Source organism: Suillus plorans (genome assembly GCF_016647745.1).
Source record: "Suillus plorans strain S12 chromosome Unknown HD556scaffold_33, whole genome shotgun sequence".
In the NCBI taxonomy this organism is placed as follows: Eukaryota; Fungi; Basidiomycota; class Agaricomycetes; order Boletales; family Suillaceae; genus Suillus; species Suillus plorans.
The window spans coordinates 178,184-194,466 of record NW_024537417.1 but is presented as its reverse complement, the minus strand read 5'-3'; the positions used below and the strand labels follow the sequence as shown (position 1 = coordinate 194,466).

The 16,283-nt window shown below is 48.0% G+C and overlaps 5 protein-coding genes across 5 annotated transcripts; 3 read left to right on the top strand and 2 right to left on the bottom strand.

Moving 5' to 3' along the window:
* The first annotated feature begins 935 nt into the window (after positions 1-935).
* Positions 936-5,223, top strand: HD556DRAFT_1376770 (uncharacterized protein). The gene is made up of 15 exons (XM_041303111.1): positions 936-1,124; positions 1,175-1,226; positions 1,287-1,569; positions 1,624-2,036; positions 2,085-2,351; positions 2,400-2,511; positions 2,563-2,692; positions 2,741-2,917; positions 2,973-3,086; positions 3,140-3,253; positions 3,301-3,399; positions 3,454-3,543; positions 3,593-4,393; positions 4,444-4,735; positions 4,792-5,223. Exons 1-15 carry the CDS (start codon positions 1,030-1,032, stop codon positions 5,074-5,076), a joined length of 3,324 nt encoding a protein of 1,107 aa, XP_041159472.1. The 5' UTR covers positions 936-1,029; the 3' UTR covers positions 5,077-5,223.
* A 429-nt stretch (positions 5,224-5,652) lies between these two features.
* Positions 5,653-6,953, bottom strand: HD556DRAFT_1308967 (uncharacterized protein; the record flags this gene model as incomplete). Its single annotated transcript, XM_041300215.1, has 3 exons — positions 5,653-5,976; positions 6,027-6,726; positions 6,793-6,953. 3 exons carry the CDS (start codon positions 6,951-6,953, stop codon positions 5,653-5,655), a joined length of 1,185 nt encoding a protein of 394 aa, XP_041159471.1.
* A 1,395-nt stretch (positions 6,954-8,348) lies between these two features.
* On the bottom strand, positions 8,349-10,145 carry HD556DRAFT_529171 (Mur ligase). Its single transcript, XM_041310879.1, has one exon. It carries the CDS (start codon positions 9,859-9,861, stop codon positions 8,380-8,382), a length of 1,482 nt encoding a protein of 493 aa, XP_041159470.1. The 5' UTR covers positions 9,862-10,145; the 3' UTR covers positions 8,349-8,379.
* A 377-nt stretch (positions 10,146-10,522) lies between these two features.
* Positions 10,523-12,402, top strand: HD556DRAFT_1444012 (uncharacterized protein; the record flags this gene model as incomplete). The annotated part of the gene is made up of 3 exons (XM_041306716.1): positions 10,523-11,584; positions 11,638-11,782; positions 11,840-12,402. The coding sequence occupies 3 exons, from the start codon at positions 10,523-10,525 to the stop codon at positions 12,400-12,402; spliced, it is 1,770 nt and encodes a 589-aa protein (XP_041159469.1).
* Positions 12,403-12,680: 278 nt separating this feature from the next.
* HD556DRAFT_1480161 (uncharacterized protein) lies at positions 12,681-15,206 on the top strand (the record flags this gene model as incomplete). Its single annotated transcript, XM_041308619.1, has 13 exons — positions 12,681-12,763; positions 12,811-12,871; positions 12,925-12,990; positions 13,046-13,083; positions 13,151-13,195; positions 13,250-13,310; positions 13,360-13,376; positions 13,426-13,718; positions 13,774-14,264; positions 14,316-14,568; positions 14,628-14,665; positions 14,717-14,909; positions 14,963-15,206. The coding sequence occupies 13 exons, from the start codon at positions 12,681-12,683 to the stop codon at positions 15,040-15,042; spliced, it is 1,719 nt and encodes a 572-aa protein (XP_041159468.1). The 3' UTR covers positions 15,043-15,206.
* Positions 15,207-16,283: the final 1,077 nt, after the last annotated feature.

Sequence of the window (16,283 nt, the reverse complement as noted above, 5' to 3'; positions counted from 1 at the left end):
TCTGGAAGCTGTTAAAGTTAATCATTTGTAGTAGAGGCATACTCCGTAAGTACCTCGACTTCGTTCCCTCTTAATTATGACTGAATGATGTCTCTTTCATCTCTCTTGCAGCCATAAACGTTGCCGGTGTCTGATTCAAGAGAAAAGCACCTATGACTCGGAGAAGGGTCTAAGTTACCTGTATGGTCACTTGACTAGATCTTTCTGATTTCGAGTTTGCAGACTTTTCATTCTTATGATAAGTTCTGAATGATCTCACGGGTGATCTCCAGAAACCGTAGAGTGTAACACGCACTGGCTCTAGCCACGCTAGTGCTTCCCAGTCTCGGGCTTGTACTCAGGGCCTGAGGTCTAATCCGTACTGCCAGATATCGGAAATTACGGGACACCGCCGCAGGACCTTGACTCGGACGTTCGGACCTATGCATATTCACGACATTATTGGGCTGGTGGCTGCTGCGAGGTTACCACCGGATCTTCGTAGACGGGACCAGTTGTAACTGTTTTCCTTTTATTGGTCTGCCTACGGGAGACTACCGCTAGGTAGCAGAAGAGAATTTAGCAATCCGCAATCCACCTACAAAATATTATCAGGTGCCCACTGGGATTTGGTTACCGAGTTCCTCCATTAAAAACGTGTCAAAATTTCTACGGGAGAAATTTCTCATCGACACTTTTACGAAAGCATGACTTGAGTGCGGAAAGTCATCTAGTTCTAAGTAAAGGCGTATATTTTGTTCTGCTTAGTAGGTATATCGTTCAAGTAGAAACAGAAGGATTAGTGTGGCAGGTAAGTAGGCACTCGCGATGAGCCAAAATAAAAAGGATTCCCTCCAGGTTCCTCCGTGTTTGCTTCGTGTGTCAAGGTCTGAGTAAATTGCCTAACTAGGACTACACGAGCAAGTGAACAATCGAACATTGAGCTCAATCTGGGTAAGCGAAGGGTCTTGCAGCCACCGCGAGCTAGTCGTCTTCTTGTTCTCCCCGGCACGCGACGAAGTGCTATCCGCTGCGCTGTAAGGGGCGCAAATGGAGTTTTCAGCTTCTCAAAGACAAAAGGCCAACAGTTTGCATGGCACTGCAGGGCCGTCCCACTACCGAGATGCATCTGGTCTAAGTAATTCGTACGTCTGATTCTTAACTTCGCTAGATCATTCTGAATGAAGCTATGTAGAAGAGGTACATGGAAAAATTCACCTACTCCAATAACCGCCCCATCAAATACAGTGAGTTAGCTGATACCCATCAGATCCAACTTTGGTGGTAATCCTCTCACTGTCATGTAGCGTAACACACGCCTCGGGCCAGCAGCGAGCCCCTACGATCAAATCTCCAACGGCAACAGTCTCCGAACAAATCCGAATGCGCGTCGAACGCTTCTTGATACCCCCGCACGACCATCATTGCCACAAGAATCCAAGCACTCCAAACTTGATCACACACCCTCCAGTACCCTTGCTAAACGGATCACCAATTCGAGTTCCACGAACAACACCCGCGCTTCCATAAGACATACAGGGCAATCAGATCCCGAGGTACAAATCATCGACCGACCTCATGGAATGAAAAGTACGCCTGCGCACCACAGGCATCCCTTTGGTCGAGAGGCTCAAGTAATTTCAGATGGAGAAGATCTTGGTGTACCTGTACCTCGTCCTCATCCTTTATCATCTTCACCAGACCCCATGAATCTTCATCCTTTCCAGACCTTTCCAGGTGACCCACAATATGCTGACTCCAGGAAGGGCAAAGGAAAGGATTCCTCTCCGACCACACGACCCTGCACTACGGTTGTGTCTGATGAAGCTGATGATATTGAAGAATTTTCGTCAGAGGCAGGCAACAGCCAGCCTTCGCTTCCTCCGAAACCTCAATCACAGCGAGCTGCAATAGTTACGCCCATACCGGAATTTATTGTCCGCGATACTCGAAAAGTATTCGAACATAAATTTCCACTCGTGGATTTACGGATACAGAATGCACTCAGTGGCGGCGCTGGAGTTGTGAAGCAAATGAAACCGAAAAAAACAACTAAGGTTCAACATCATTGTGTTTTCTTTGTAATGACTCACACCTTCAATCAGTCTGTCCCAACGTCTCGATCACAGCTTGATCATATTACGACGTCATCCACGCAATTCACATCTAAGGAACTTCCTCGCACAAAGGACCCTCCCCTGAAGCTCCCTTTGCAAGCATGGGCAATCGGTTTCAAAATCTTCAGTGCCGAAAATGGTTCCGAGCCCCCTGTCTTTGAGTATGATCCAAAGACCAGACGTCTCAATGTGGCTGTACCTGGACAGTCTCCATCTTTCTGGTTTCAACAAACCAATGTGTTTGAAAGCGTAACAGTACGTCCCCAACATAAATTATGTGGCACTTGTGCTAATATTGATTAGGTCACAGTTGACGAAGAGAAATCCTTGAAAGACAACGTAGTCATACAGCTACAGACGGCGAAAGACTGCGAAATCTGTGAAAACGGAAATGCAATGGATGAGTTTGAACCTGGTGCGTGTACCATTATGATGGGTGTGCTATGCGCTGAACCGCTGCGCCCAGGACTGAGTCGCGGACGCGGGAGCCTGACGTTCTGGTTTAGTACGGACGAAGCCAAAGGATGGACGCAAACGATATATCAGAACCTACGCTTTCGCCTGGCTAAAGCAGCATCTGCACAAAGCACTGCGAGGTACGAAGCCATTGACCACCTAAGGAGAACTTGCCTGATTGAAAACAGACCAACGGGCGCACTATGGGGGCAAGTCCAGCAGTCTGCAGAGATGTTTCAACAGCAAAGTCGTCGTTCGTCTAATTCTCGCTACGAGCCGATGGCCTCCACCATCAAGAATGCATCCTCTGTGCCAGATGTGTTTAGCTCCACAATCAATTCTGGATCGTGCCTGGCACCTGATATGTAGGTTACTTTGTGACTGCTTCAAATTTAGTCGGTGACCCCACAATCTTCATAGTAAATCAGCAAACGCCGAGGCCGGTACATCGCGGCGCCGTTCATCGCGGCGCTCTGCTGCTGCAGTACCCCAAACTCCGTCAGAATCACCTCCCATAGCAGATCCTGAAGAACTGTGCGACTCTTTTATCATTAGTACTTTGTTTCATTTCTTATTTGTTTTACTAGAATTCTCGTATATCCCCCATCTGGTCCTGGCGCATTGAATGTCATGGGCAGCGATTTGAACAGGCTCAGACCGCACGAGTTCCTCAATGATACATTGATAGAGTTTGGCTTAAAGTACGGTCACCTGCCATTTATTGAGCGTGATGCTAATATATATGCAGGCTTTGGCTCGCTGATCTTAAGGAGCAAAATCCGGATCTTGCGGAACAAATTCACGTCTTCAGTTCGTTCTTCTATAAGAAGCTCAACAACAAGAAAAGGCAAGTTTCATCGGTTTCATTGTAAAGTTCCGAAATTACACACCTTGCCTGAAGCTTGGATGAAGGATACCAAAGCGTGAAGAAATGGACGTCCAGGGTTAATATATTCTCAAAGAAATACATAATTGTCCCGATTAACGAGAAGTGAGTATGTCCTTAACGGGGTCGACCCTTCCTGACACCGTTCTAAAAGTCTTCACTGGTACCTTGCCATTATCTATGAACCCGAGTACACTCTTCTCCCACCCCTTCCTCAGAAAGAACCTTCTCTTTCACAACGAGCAAAGCTGCGGCGAAAGACTGCTGCCGAGCCAGACGTAATTCCTGCAACTGAGCCTGAGGCTGTACCACCCCAGGACCTACCAGCACTAGGAACACGATCAGAGCCAGACGCTGAATCGGCCTCACTGCACGCTACTTGCGCGTCCACGCCAAGTATTACGCAAGATGAAGACATGGATGACATCTCACCTGTGGAATTCACACAGTCATGTTCAATATCTAGCCACCTTCCTCCGAAACTACTCAGGGTTTCACCATCCAATTCTATATCTACACAAGGCAGGTCTGCCTCTGTTGGCAAGGCCTCAGGGAGATCGATATCTGTCGAAGCACATGTAGACTTACACTTATCGACGTCTTCTCCATGTCTGGAACCGATGGATGTTGACGTCACTGTTATCGACATCGACACGATCCCAGAGGGGACCGGGCCAAAGGATAATCTTCCATCTTCCAATGCGTCAACTTCAACACATGTTTCTGAGCCACTAAGCGTTCCGTCATCGAAACCTCCATCTCGTATGGGTATCCCTGCGGCTCACTTCTATGGAGCCTCTACCAGGACAAAGGGGAAGCAGAAGGCTGTTGAGCCAGTTGTTGTGCCGGACTCCGAAGAGGAGGATGAACGTAATGAGGACGAGAAGCACGAAAGGGAAGTAGACGCTATGTTGGACGTCCAACCCAGTCTCGCCACTTCCAATGATCCTCTTACGTAAGCCTACGGCATCTGCATTTTAGTAACCGGCTTATAATGCGTTGCAGTACTTGGATCTTCACGCTGGATTCCCTAGGTTCACGGCATCCTCAAGCACAGAAGGTATTGCGATATTGGCTAAAGGCTGAAGCAAAAGACAAGCAACAATTGGACGAGGTGAGACTGGCTGAAGTCAAGCTTGCGCAGGTGTGGAGTCCCATTTTTCAAAAAAGGACCCTTTTCAACGCTCCATTACAGGTCCCATCCCAGCCCAATTTTGCCGACTGCGGCGTCTACCTACTACATTTCGCTAAAACCTTCCTTTCAAATCCTGTTCACTACTTTAATCTCATCCATCAAGTGCGTATCTTGCCTAGTTCTCGCTTTTTGACTCTGACATTGGCTGTGTTCTGAAGAGTAAGAAAATATATCCTGCTGAACAGCGCAAACTCGACTGGAACGAGCATGTGGTACAGCACTCTCGGAAAGATCTCATTGAACGGATTCAAATCCTTTCCAAAGAGTGGAAGGCTTCAAGGGCGGCGAAGGAAGAGGACGCGAAACGTAAACGCGAGAGCGAAGAGCTCGGGCAAGCTGATAACGATTCGGATGTGGAGGTGGACATCCTCGAGGATATGAAGGTTTCACAATCCATGCTCAAGTCCAAGGAGGATCGACCATTGAAGAGGTTGCGTGGTTGAAGGGCCTCTCAGCAGCCTCAGTGACAAGGAAGCTACTTACGAATTTGATTATTTTTGAAGCATACTCTTTACATCCTGCATACTGAGTCCCATTGACGCGGGTGCCCTATAATAATGTCAATGCTGGGCATCAGAATACACACAAACAACCATTGTATAATAAATTTATTTCCGAAGTCCCAAGCATGGCTGAATGATACAGGCTGGTAACCTCGATTCTCGTACTCGAGCAATCGTCATGTGCCAATGTATCTATCTGGTATCAAAGGTTATGAAAGGTGGATTGAATAGAAAAAGTCGTTGGATGAACGTGAAGAATGTATATTTGAGTTTTTAAAAATGCGATCGAGACCGAGCTGCGATACCTGATAAGTACAGGTCCGAATCACGCTGGTACCGTGATGAGATTGATTAAACGAACGAACAGGCGCTCACGCCTACGGATGCACCCTCACAATGGAGCACGGGTTAAGGCTTGTAAGTAACCAGAAGCAAAGACTGTCGAGATGAAGATCCGAGCATGAACCCTAAATCATGGAGAGTTCCTGGAATGTAATGAAGTGCGAGAGACGCAGCTTAGAACTGGATCTCGACACGGCGCCGATGTTTCCAGCTCCGTCCGGCAGGCACGTTTAATTTTGCCGCTGGAGCTTGGCCAACCTCCTCCAAGAACTCCTGCACTGCCTCGCGGATAGTAGGTGTGGGCTCGGCCTCGTTACGGCGTGCAACCGTGTTTGTAGGCGACACGTGCAATGATGAAGATGAAGAAACCCCGATCGATGCACGAGTACTGGTGGGATTCATGGTTTCATTGGCGCTGCCTCCGATAGCCTTTGGAACCGTATTCGATGTTGACTTATGAGAGATGTACCAGCCGATTCCGATACCAGCAGCAATGAGCTACAACAATAGATGAGTTAGGAGGCAGGAGAGATAAAGAAGGCACATACAACTAGAAACATTATCCCAATGAACCAAACCCAGCGTGACAACTTTGAAGACCCATTCTGTGTCTTTATCAACCAAGAACTCGTCTTCTTCTCGTCCTTCGCAACGATGCTAAACCTCCTCCAGAAGTCATCTCCCTTCTGGCCACGTCTCGGCACCAAGTTGTCCTCTGAGCCTCCACGAATGATTGTGTCGCCTGCATACTGTATATTTCTTGGGGCGGGCAACTTGGCGGGACGAGCAAAGACGGGAGTGATTGGGGTCATTGGAGGCTGGAGAGGATGCGGAGTGTTTGGAACTGATGGACGAGGGGAAGGAGTCTCGTAGATTGGGACAGGCATACGTGGTGGTTGAATATTTATGTCAGCTGGGGGGCGGTTGACTTGCAGTGCATTTGGCATGGGCTGTGGAGGCTGGTGCACGGGGGGGTGTTGGACAGTTTGTCTCATTTCGGGTGTTGCAGCGGGAGATGGTATATTGAGTGCTGAGATGGGTGCTGGATAACCGGGACGTGGAGCAGCGAGGGGTATCGGGGATGCGTTCATAGCACCATGCTTAGACTCGGTTACCATAGGAGGCTTATGCATAAGGACTTCCTCGTCCTCATCGTCACTCAAGTCCCCAGTCATGAAACCGAGGCCGACTGCACCGAAACCAGACTGACGGTTGGAGGAATCTTCACCGTCAAGATATTGATCGTACCTGCAGAGTAAGTCAGTTTATCTGCCTACTCTTCTCAAGTTGAAAAACCGAAGCGTGTGAACGTACATGTTATAGGCAGAAGTGCGGTCGTTGGGATTAGGTTCTGCTGGCTTACGGACACGGCGCTTAGAAAGCGATGGTTGGTCGAAAAGTTCGTCTGGATCGTCTGTTGCAAATGGTGGTTTGCCAGCAAGAGGGGGTCTTCTGGATGGCTCTACACCGGACATTCAGTGATTACTTGATTCGAATATGCGATGTGAGGCGGCTGACTAGAAAAATAAATACGAAAAAGCGAATGGACGCCTCTCTTGATGGAGACTGGCTAAGCTGGCAGCGCGCGAGCTCTGAAAAAAAGGGAAGAGAGAAAAGAGATGAAAGAAGGCGTACTGATGATCCAGCTCGACTGGTAACCACTTGAACTAAAGTGTCGTGGGACTACTCCTCACATATCACACAGTCACATCAGTTGGTTAACGTTTTCATCTAATATGAACTTGCTTCCAAATCGACGGCGACATTAATTTATATAGTGTTGCTCCTCGAACGCAGGCTCGTATTACTCTACCACTCATAATGGTTCGCAATGAAACAACTCGATCAATGTTTCTTACCATTACTGGGTAGGTAATCTGCCAATGGGGGATTCATCGATATTATGGCGATCCGCCCTGTTGACAAGGTGACACAATAATAGCCTGCGACAAACGCATTGCGCATTGGCCGCCACACCATAAGGTTCTCATCCTACATACGGGCGGTAGCTCTCGACAAGAGCAGGTACGTATGGATTCTCAGAAACCATCTAGCCTGTGAATTGACGATTCAGTGACTAAGATGGCATATAGTCCCTGTTTTCGATGCAAGTCCTCCATTCCATGGCCAGAGCCAGATCTTATGTCTGAACGTACATTATGACTCCAGAACATCAATTCAAATCCACCTTATCTTGATGGGCCTGTGTCGTAACAATGGAATCATGCGCCATACAAGCTGTTTATCGACAAATTAGCAGCATCCACCGTTTCACCCACCAGAATTGATCACTTCCATCACCCCCAAGGGAGTGGAGACTTCGACCCAGCGCCCATGAACATGTCGATAAGTGCACTTGACAAGTGGCGGAGTCCCTTGATTTTCAGACCCGTGTTTCGCACCTCGAGGATACTTGGGTTACTAGTGGCTGCTACCAGTGTTTGATTGACAGCTGTCAGTGGATGATCAGAACGGCCAATCACAGCGTCACAGCAGATAACAATTTCACCTTCCTAGTAGCATCGTACTTGCGAACAGCCCCACGAGGTAGAGGTGGGTAGAAGTGGCAGCCGTAACCTGTCTTGTTATAGCTAGAATATTTAGAGGGGCCTCAGAGCGAACGTTGATCGTTGATCAGATATGCTCATATCGGTAAGCATGAGTTGCACATTTCATGCACATTTCAGACCAAGTGCTGTTTGAGGTGTGTATACACGTTGATCATTCAATCATTCAAAGCTTCACCCGTCCGGGCCGGGACTCCCTCACAACAAAAGACCCCACGTGGTGCCACAGCCCCATTTATGACAAGATCTCTGTAGACACTTCCAATCATTGAACCAGAAAAACAATGATATTCGAAACAATTGTACTAATTTCGGTCCGACTAGTTCCCCCTTGTCAACTGGGGTTCACCTCTTGTTTCGCAAGAAGACGATAGAAATCCGCCACGAGGTATAGACTCCCCGCGACAATCACCAGCTCTTGTACCCCATCTTCTTCCTCCGTTCCCTCCGTCGTCACCCATTCCAACGCACTCTCAAGTTGCCCCTGAATATCACCTTCGTCGGATGCAACCCACAGCCCTATACCTGATACAGACTCACGCACGGTAGCGGCGATCACAGACGGTGGCACAGAGTTTACCCAAGGCATGCCTTCCGGCGAGGTGAATCGTACCGCGGCAACTTTCGTCTGTATCGAAAGCCGTGTGCTACTTTGAGAGTCGAAGAGCGGGGATAAGGTATCCTTCGGCGTTTTAGGGGGAGAACGCGATAGGGCGAGGATATAAGTTAATCGTAATGTCCGCACTTTTGGATTTCCGTCCAACATCGTAACGAGGTTGGAAACATACGAAGCGAGGGTTTCTGATGACGCACGATTGTGTGCACCATCGACAAGGACAGTGATCGCCCGTGGATAAGGTGAGGACACCATGAGACTATGGAATGACAAGCGACCTCGCCAAGTGGCATTTCTAATGCCTGTATTTATGTTTTGCAAGACACGCTCGCTAAAACCGCTTGGCATCCTCGATGCACACGATGGGTGAGTCATAAGTGTGGATATGACAGTTAATACGAGACTCAAGTTCTCCACTTGATGGCTTCCGTTCAAATATAAAAGTGCGGATAAGCTGTTTGGGAAAGCCGAACTGGTGAATGTAATAGGCTGAGGAGGGGGAGGCCTGAATGATTCTGCATCCAGCGAGAATGTAGGCGGCAATGGACCGTCTATGGTATCATCCCACGCTCGTCGCTGCGCAGAGTGAGTTGCTATGAAGTGAGCGCCGGTCTGTTCAACGACAGACCGCACAACATTCTCGACAGCAGCGTATTTCTGAATGCCTAAGACAAAAGGTTTGTTTTTTCTCGCAATGCTGGCTTTCTCCTTGGCAATGAGTTCGACGGTATTTCCAAGGAATAATTGATGATCAAGGTCGACTGTCGTGAGAGCAGAGAGGAGTATGGACTCGTCTGGTATGTAATTGGTCGCGTCCAGACGACCACCCATGCCCACCTCAATGACCACAACATCCACCCCAAGTTTCTCGAAGACCTGCAGTGCAACAAGCGTCAGCTTTTCAAAACTGGTAACTTCTGTGCCATGGGCTTGGTCTGCGCTCTCGACAGCTGCACGTGAAAGATTGTATTGTTCTAGTGATATGCTCTGTTCATTGATCAAAATGGAGTCGTGGACGGACACTAGATGAGGGCTGTTGAATCGACCAACAGTAAGACCCGACGCAAGGAAGATGGATGATAGCATGCAGGTGACACTTCCTTTGCCATTTGTGCCGGCGACATGAACAGTGGGCCGTGAATATGAAGGAAGATGTTGTGCAAGGAGCCGAATACGCTCCAATGAAAGTTTAATCGACATGGTCAGACGTAAAAATCGGCAAGAACCGGCGATACGGCTCCAACATGCATCGTATCGAACTCGGATGTGGTGGCACAAGTATAGGACCTATGGAACCTAGACTCTCAAAAATTTATGCGTATATATCCGGCAAGTAGTTGACGCTTGCAGAAGGTCCCCATCTGTCTCCTCCCCATCTGCAGATCTACAGTGCTGTGCTGTGCTTGAGTTCCATATGGTAAATTGCCAATGGTCCGGCACGTTCACTACCTAGGTTGTGATTGACCAATTCTCTTTGTTAACCATGTGGAGGGGCACCATGATATATAAGCCGAGTTGCCACTCAGAAAAACCAGTTTTGTTAACCAGACCATCTCGTCATGTCACGGTCTTCCAACGAGCTCAAGGTTTGCCGTACTACTTCTACCCATCGTCAGACATTCCATTAACCATTTCTCCCGATATCTAGAATATTTTGGACGGCTTGAGCCAAGGATCTTTTGACTCTGTCGCCTCAGCCACTCTCTTTGCTCTGAGGGACGACTGCACATTCCCCGATGTGTATCAAATCACCGTCGCGCTGTACGGCATCATAGACTCAGTTCATCTCCAACAAGTCAAGCGTGGCCTCATCCCTGAGCCCATGCAACAAGCATTGGCTTTTCGAGGCCTAGCATCGTTCATGCCATTTTGGCTTGGCCGCTCTGTCTACACTGCCAGAATGCTCAACACACTGACTTCCCGCTGGCCCATCATTCGCGAATGGCTGCTTTTCCTCGGGGCAGACTACGTGTTCAAAGACAGCATTGATAGAACCATGCGTATTCTCGCTAAGCGAGCAATCGTCGACTTCTTAGGCATCTGCAGGCATGATACCCTCGGGGACTCGCTTCCTATCGTCCTGTCTAGCCCAGGAATCGTGTCTTTGTTGTTCAGTCTGTGGGATTTAGAAACAAAAGATCGTCATTTCAGCTCCTGCGTGGAAGACGATGACATCCCTGGTCCCCCTCCGATTATCCGCACTCCAGCCATTCTAGACTCCTGGATGTGCACATTTTCTGAGACGGAGACCTGGAATTGGCATGAAATCATGCGCCCGTTCAATAATGACGGAACGAGGATCGCTGCAACAGCTCTTGATCATCTGGAGCACGACCTCGCACAGCAGCCCGTCGATTACGACTTAATTATCTGGGACATCCACCTTCTGACATCCCTTTCCGTAAACAACACGATCCGCATTCCGTTACTTATGCAACACTCCATGCAGAAAACTGCAGGCGTTATTGCTACCATGGTATCTCAGCGGCCCCACTCCATCAAACAACGTCACTTAGTGGCCAAGGCCATTTCGTACGCATGTTGGTATATAAGGGCATATATAGAAGACACGGATGGGCTACCCTGGATCTCTGAGGTCCTCGAGGCAGGCCTGCTGCCCTCGTTGCTAGCGGTCGAGCCGTGGGTAAAACACCTCAAGGACAATAATGACGAAGACTGGGAACCACTCTGGCTTCTTCTCTCGAGCATTTTCCCCAAGTATGCAATTTTTCGTTCCGTGCTTAAAGTGATGGGTCGGTCCATCAAGGCCCTTAACGCCGTTAAGGCGGTGGACAGGCCAAAGCCGGATGGCTCAATGCACAAACACTGGTCCACATTGGAGGCACTAGTGATGACCCGACTCAAGTTGTTAGAGACTGATGATGTCGACGAGGCACATGTCGACTCTTGTCAAAGTTCAAAGGTGCGTATCATCTCACATATTCCTCTATGATCTTCGTAGTGATCGTTGTCCAGTGCAATAAATCTGGGGCAGCAGGCACCTTCAAGCGATGTGCTGGTTGCCTTCACGTGCATTACTGCAGTAGGGAATGCCAGATTTATGATTGGAAACAAGGCGGCCATCAAACATATTGTCGCGGAATACAAGCTCGCCGTGCCAGTACGTGTTTCATAAATTTGTAACTGATACCGAATTTCATTCATTTATTCCTTACAGAAGGAGTCATGTCCCGTATTTCTACTCGTGATCTCCGCTTTCTTGATCGCGTCATTGCATCTGATCTCTCATGTCACAACGAGCGAATCTCCAGGACAGCAGCAATACATGCTCCGGGGCCTGCAGTTGTTGAGATTGATTATACCTGCATTCCTTTCCGCATCGGTGTTGGTTGCACGGAATCGCTCCCTGTGCCAGACACCTGCAAGTGCGACCAACTGATGCAACAAAAGTGGGACACTATGGTGGAGCTGGCACGGAACAGCAAAACACCGGGGCAGAAGCTTTTGATTCGTACCTTCATTCCATGCGGGTCTGCGCCGAAGGTGAAATTGCAGCTCATCCCAATCAAACGGATCATCCCCGGTTATGACCCGAGCCAGGACCATGATCCCGCCGACGCTGGTGATACTTTCGATCACTTATATTCATGCGCGGGACATTCTTTCACCATTGTTGATCATTCATACCCTGTGGAGACTCTCAGGCTCATGACTAAGGATATGGATGCATTGACTATTGAAGGAAAGGCGAATACCACCGACCTGGCTCAATCGGCTTGAGGAGTCTTGGATACATTGTTACATGTCCACATATACTAAAAGCGAATTGTGTCGCACTAGGTTTTACGCAGCTTGATCGCACATGTCTAGTGTACATATTGTACCTATTTAGCGACGGACAGGGGCTACCTCATTGTTTGGACTTGTCAGTCATCGCACACATGTTTACCACATTGCACAGAGCATCCATCCCAATACCGTCCACATATCTCATCCCTATGAAAAGCCTTGATTCTCACACCTCCTACTAATTCTTCGGACTAAACATCCGAGTCGTGATGGAAAAAACAGATATCCAAGAAAGCACGGCAGTTACCTTCGAATGGACTCTTCGTGGTCTCAAGAATATCTTTGAATCGAGGTAATCGCATCGCAATGCTTCCCAGCTACCGCTGACCAGAATTGTAGCAAAGGCGAATCGAAGTCAAAGGTTACCAAGTCTGTGAGATTCGGACATGGTCGCTGGCAGGTATGCGCACTGTATTGCCTCCCCGGCTAGCTTCATCGAATACCGCTATACAGATTCTCTTCTATGCGAACTCTGGCACGGAGGGCGGTGGGTTCGTGAGCTTATATTTGTCTTGTGAAGTGCGCCCCAACCTTCCTTGTATCACAAACTCGTTATTGACGCCTGTATCTCTAGCCCACTGCCGAAGAAAAAGACAATGCGGTGGACGGAAAGTACGTCGCAGGGAGGCTTCGGCCTACTTTGGATACACCCTCCCGCACACTAATCTCAAATGCATAGGTGGGTACGAGAGGGCGTCTACAAATTCAATTTCGAGCTTCGAAGGTCAGACTCCAACGTGTTTATGGTTCGTCTGCATCTGATTCTTTTCGTACGCAGTCTCGGAAAGACCGCATTATTCAATATCAAAGAAGCCCACAACCATTCATTTTCATCGAAGGTATGCTGTTCGGTTAACTTTTCGATTCACGCTTAGTTTGCTCATACAGACAGCCAATTGGGGATGGTGCGCGAGTCCCGTTATTCACGAGATATATTACCACATCTTTGGACAGGGCTCAGTTTGCGCGACGAGATCATGTATACTATCATTCAAATGCCGTCAAAGAACAGGACGCCTTCCTCATCATCTGTACTATCACATCATCACCGGCAGAACCTACACAACCACCGTCAGCACCAGCTCAGCTTGTACCGAAGGATTTCCTGGAACGCGTAGGGTCGCTGCTTGATGACCCACTATACTCCGATGTCGAGTTCGTACTGCCTTGCCGAGGCAGGTCGAAGGGTTTTAGGTGTATCTACGCCAACAGGAAGATATTGCAAAGAGCAGATTACTTTCAGACTAGTAAGGCCGACTGGATCACTATATTGTATGATACTTACAATTGCACTGTCCTTAGTGTTCAGCTCAGGATTTTCCGAGGCTTCTTCAGACCATGGCCAATACGATGTCGATGATGGCGACGGCGCCTCAGACGACACCTATCTTAGTCGTCAGTATGATGATTCGGATGATGAAGACGATGAATTTACGACAGAGACAATCGATGAACCAAGTTTTGATGGCACTGTAGAGTCGCAGATCGAAGAGGAGGCTGGACCTTTCGTGATCCCAGTTGCAAGTACCGGCGACACCGAACTAAATGCCCATTCCGTAGAGTCAGATGCACAAATGTCGAGTGGTCCAGAAGACGGACAGCCACGTAATGTTCAACCCAAGTTATCCCACCCGTCATCCCCAAGGAGCAATAGCGTAGCTCCTGACACGAATGCGCACGATTGGATGAAACCCACAGCACCTGCCAAAGGCAAGGAGATTGCGGGACCCAAGAAAATGCGTGTCTTCATCCGGGACGTTGCGTATGCAACTTACAGGGCTGTTCTCTACTACGTGAGCGTGGTTTAGGGTATATTTGGTACATTTATGACCTATGCATTACAGATCTATACTGATGTCATTGTCTTCGCCCCCATATCCTCGTCGTTTAACTCAACGGCTCGAAAGAAGCCGCCGACAATAGTTTCAACAGCGCAAGCCCCCTCTGATAGTCAGTCTAATTTGCTCGACATTCCAAAAGCAGGGAGCTCGACAGAAACTCCCACTTCAAGGAGAGAGTGGATCCGAAAGTGGCAACAAAACCATCCAGGGCGACCATCGCCTTGTTCTGCGAAGGCTGCTTATCGATTAGCAGACAGTGAGTCAATCATACGCCTTCCTGATTGTCTTCGTTATTCACTGTAATCTTGACCTAAGAACTTGGCCTTCTTGATCTGAAAGAGCGTGCATATCAGGTAGTTCCTACTCTCGTACGTATGTGATTTGTGTTAACACACACGATACAGCACATTCAGAAGTCGCTCACTGTCGACAATATTCCATACGAGGTGTTTTCTCCATTCTCTGCAACCTTTTCGGACGTCCGCAAGGTCCAAGTCAGTTTCTTCCTTGAGCACTGGGGGGATATCCGTTCTTCAGACGCGATGCGCAGCGTGTGGCAACAAATTCGTATAGGACGGCATCCTGGATTCGAGGAAGGTATGTGCTCGGACTATCAATTTTCACGACATGGGGGGTGACGTATCATCCAGTATGGCCCTTGATTGCACAGCATTTAGAGTTTAACCCGAAAACGGGAGGAACAGGAGATGCGGAACCGATTGAGGGTTAGAAGTAGGAGCAACAAGCTTGCTTCATTGCAATGACATCATGTATATATGTTTCTACATACTGATCAAGCTACTGTCTATATAAACTCGGTACTGAATGTATGATGACTCTCCTTGTCCACAAAGTTATTCAAAAAGAAAAACTTGCAGGTTTCTGCATCACATCTGTCACTCATATGACAGCCCCCTCTGTATGATGGTCACCATTTTGATCCTGCATGTATGCATGCTCCACAGTCCACATTGCGAGTTCAGGATGTTCAGCAGGACTGGAAATGAAGCAGAAAAATTGGACATAGAGAAGTGGGTTGGAGGGATATGATGGCAGTTCATCAGGAAAAACCTCCTAAGCTAATTAGAAGATTTTAGAACTAATTAGCACTAACGCTCCATTATTATGTCTAAATTAGCCAAATTCAAGTTTTAGCAGGTTTAGCTCAGTTATTTTACCCCCTGATAAACAGACGAGAATTAGAAAGAATTTGAAGTTATTCATCTTAGAGTTATTGCTATTGTGTTTTATTTTAGATGAGGGATCCAACAATATCAGACAGTGTTACACAAAAAGACCAATCTTTGATTAAAAATGGGTACATGGGTAGGCTAATTTAAATAATAGTGTGTAGGGATCAGCAGGGGTATGGGTAGTGTTACCATAGCTCTGACTTATGGCCAGCTATAGCTGAGGCTGATACTGAGGTTTAGTGCTGCCATGGTCCAGTTTGGTCCGGTTCAGAGGTAGTTTGACGAGAACCAAGAACTGGACCTTGGTCTGGTTCTACCTTTCTCGATGAACCTTGGACTGAACCTTTGCGGACGGTTCACAGCGGTCAGGTTTGGTTTTTTTTTGGTTCGAACATGAACCAGACCCAATTTTTTTATAGCTAGCAAAAAAACATAGTTGAAGTACTTGTACTTATAGTTACATATCCAAAGTAGTCTACATGTCGAGTAACTAGTCTAATACATCACAAAAATTCCTCAATCTACCTCCTGCATGTTTGCTTCCTTGCATGTTTTGCTGGCCATTGAGCTTCCTAGCCTTCCAAATCCTCGATGGGCATGTCGCACCTGGAAGTGAGAGAAAATAAGCTGTCCATGCAAGAAAATATGGTCCAAAGCGCCACCCGCAAGTGTTTGCACCATTGTGAAAGTGGTGAATGGAGGTGGCTGGGAGTGCACAAAGATGCAGGTGACATGGCGGGCACTTGTTGTGGTGCTGCGGTTGATGGTCTCAATACCA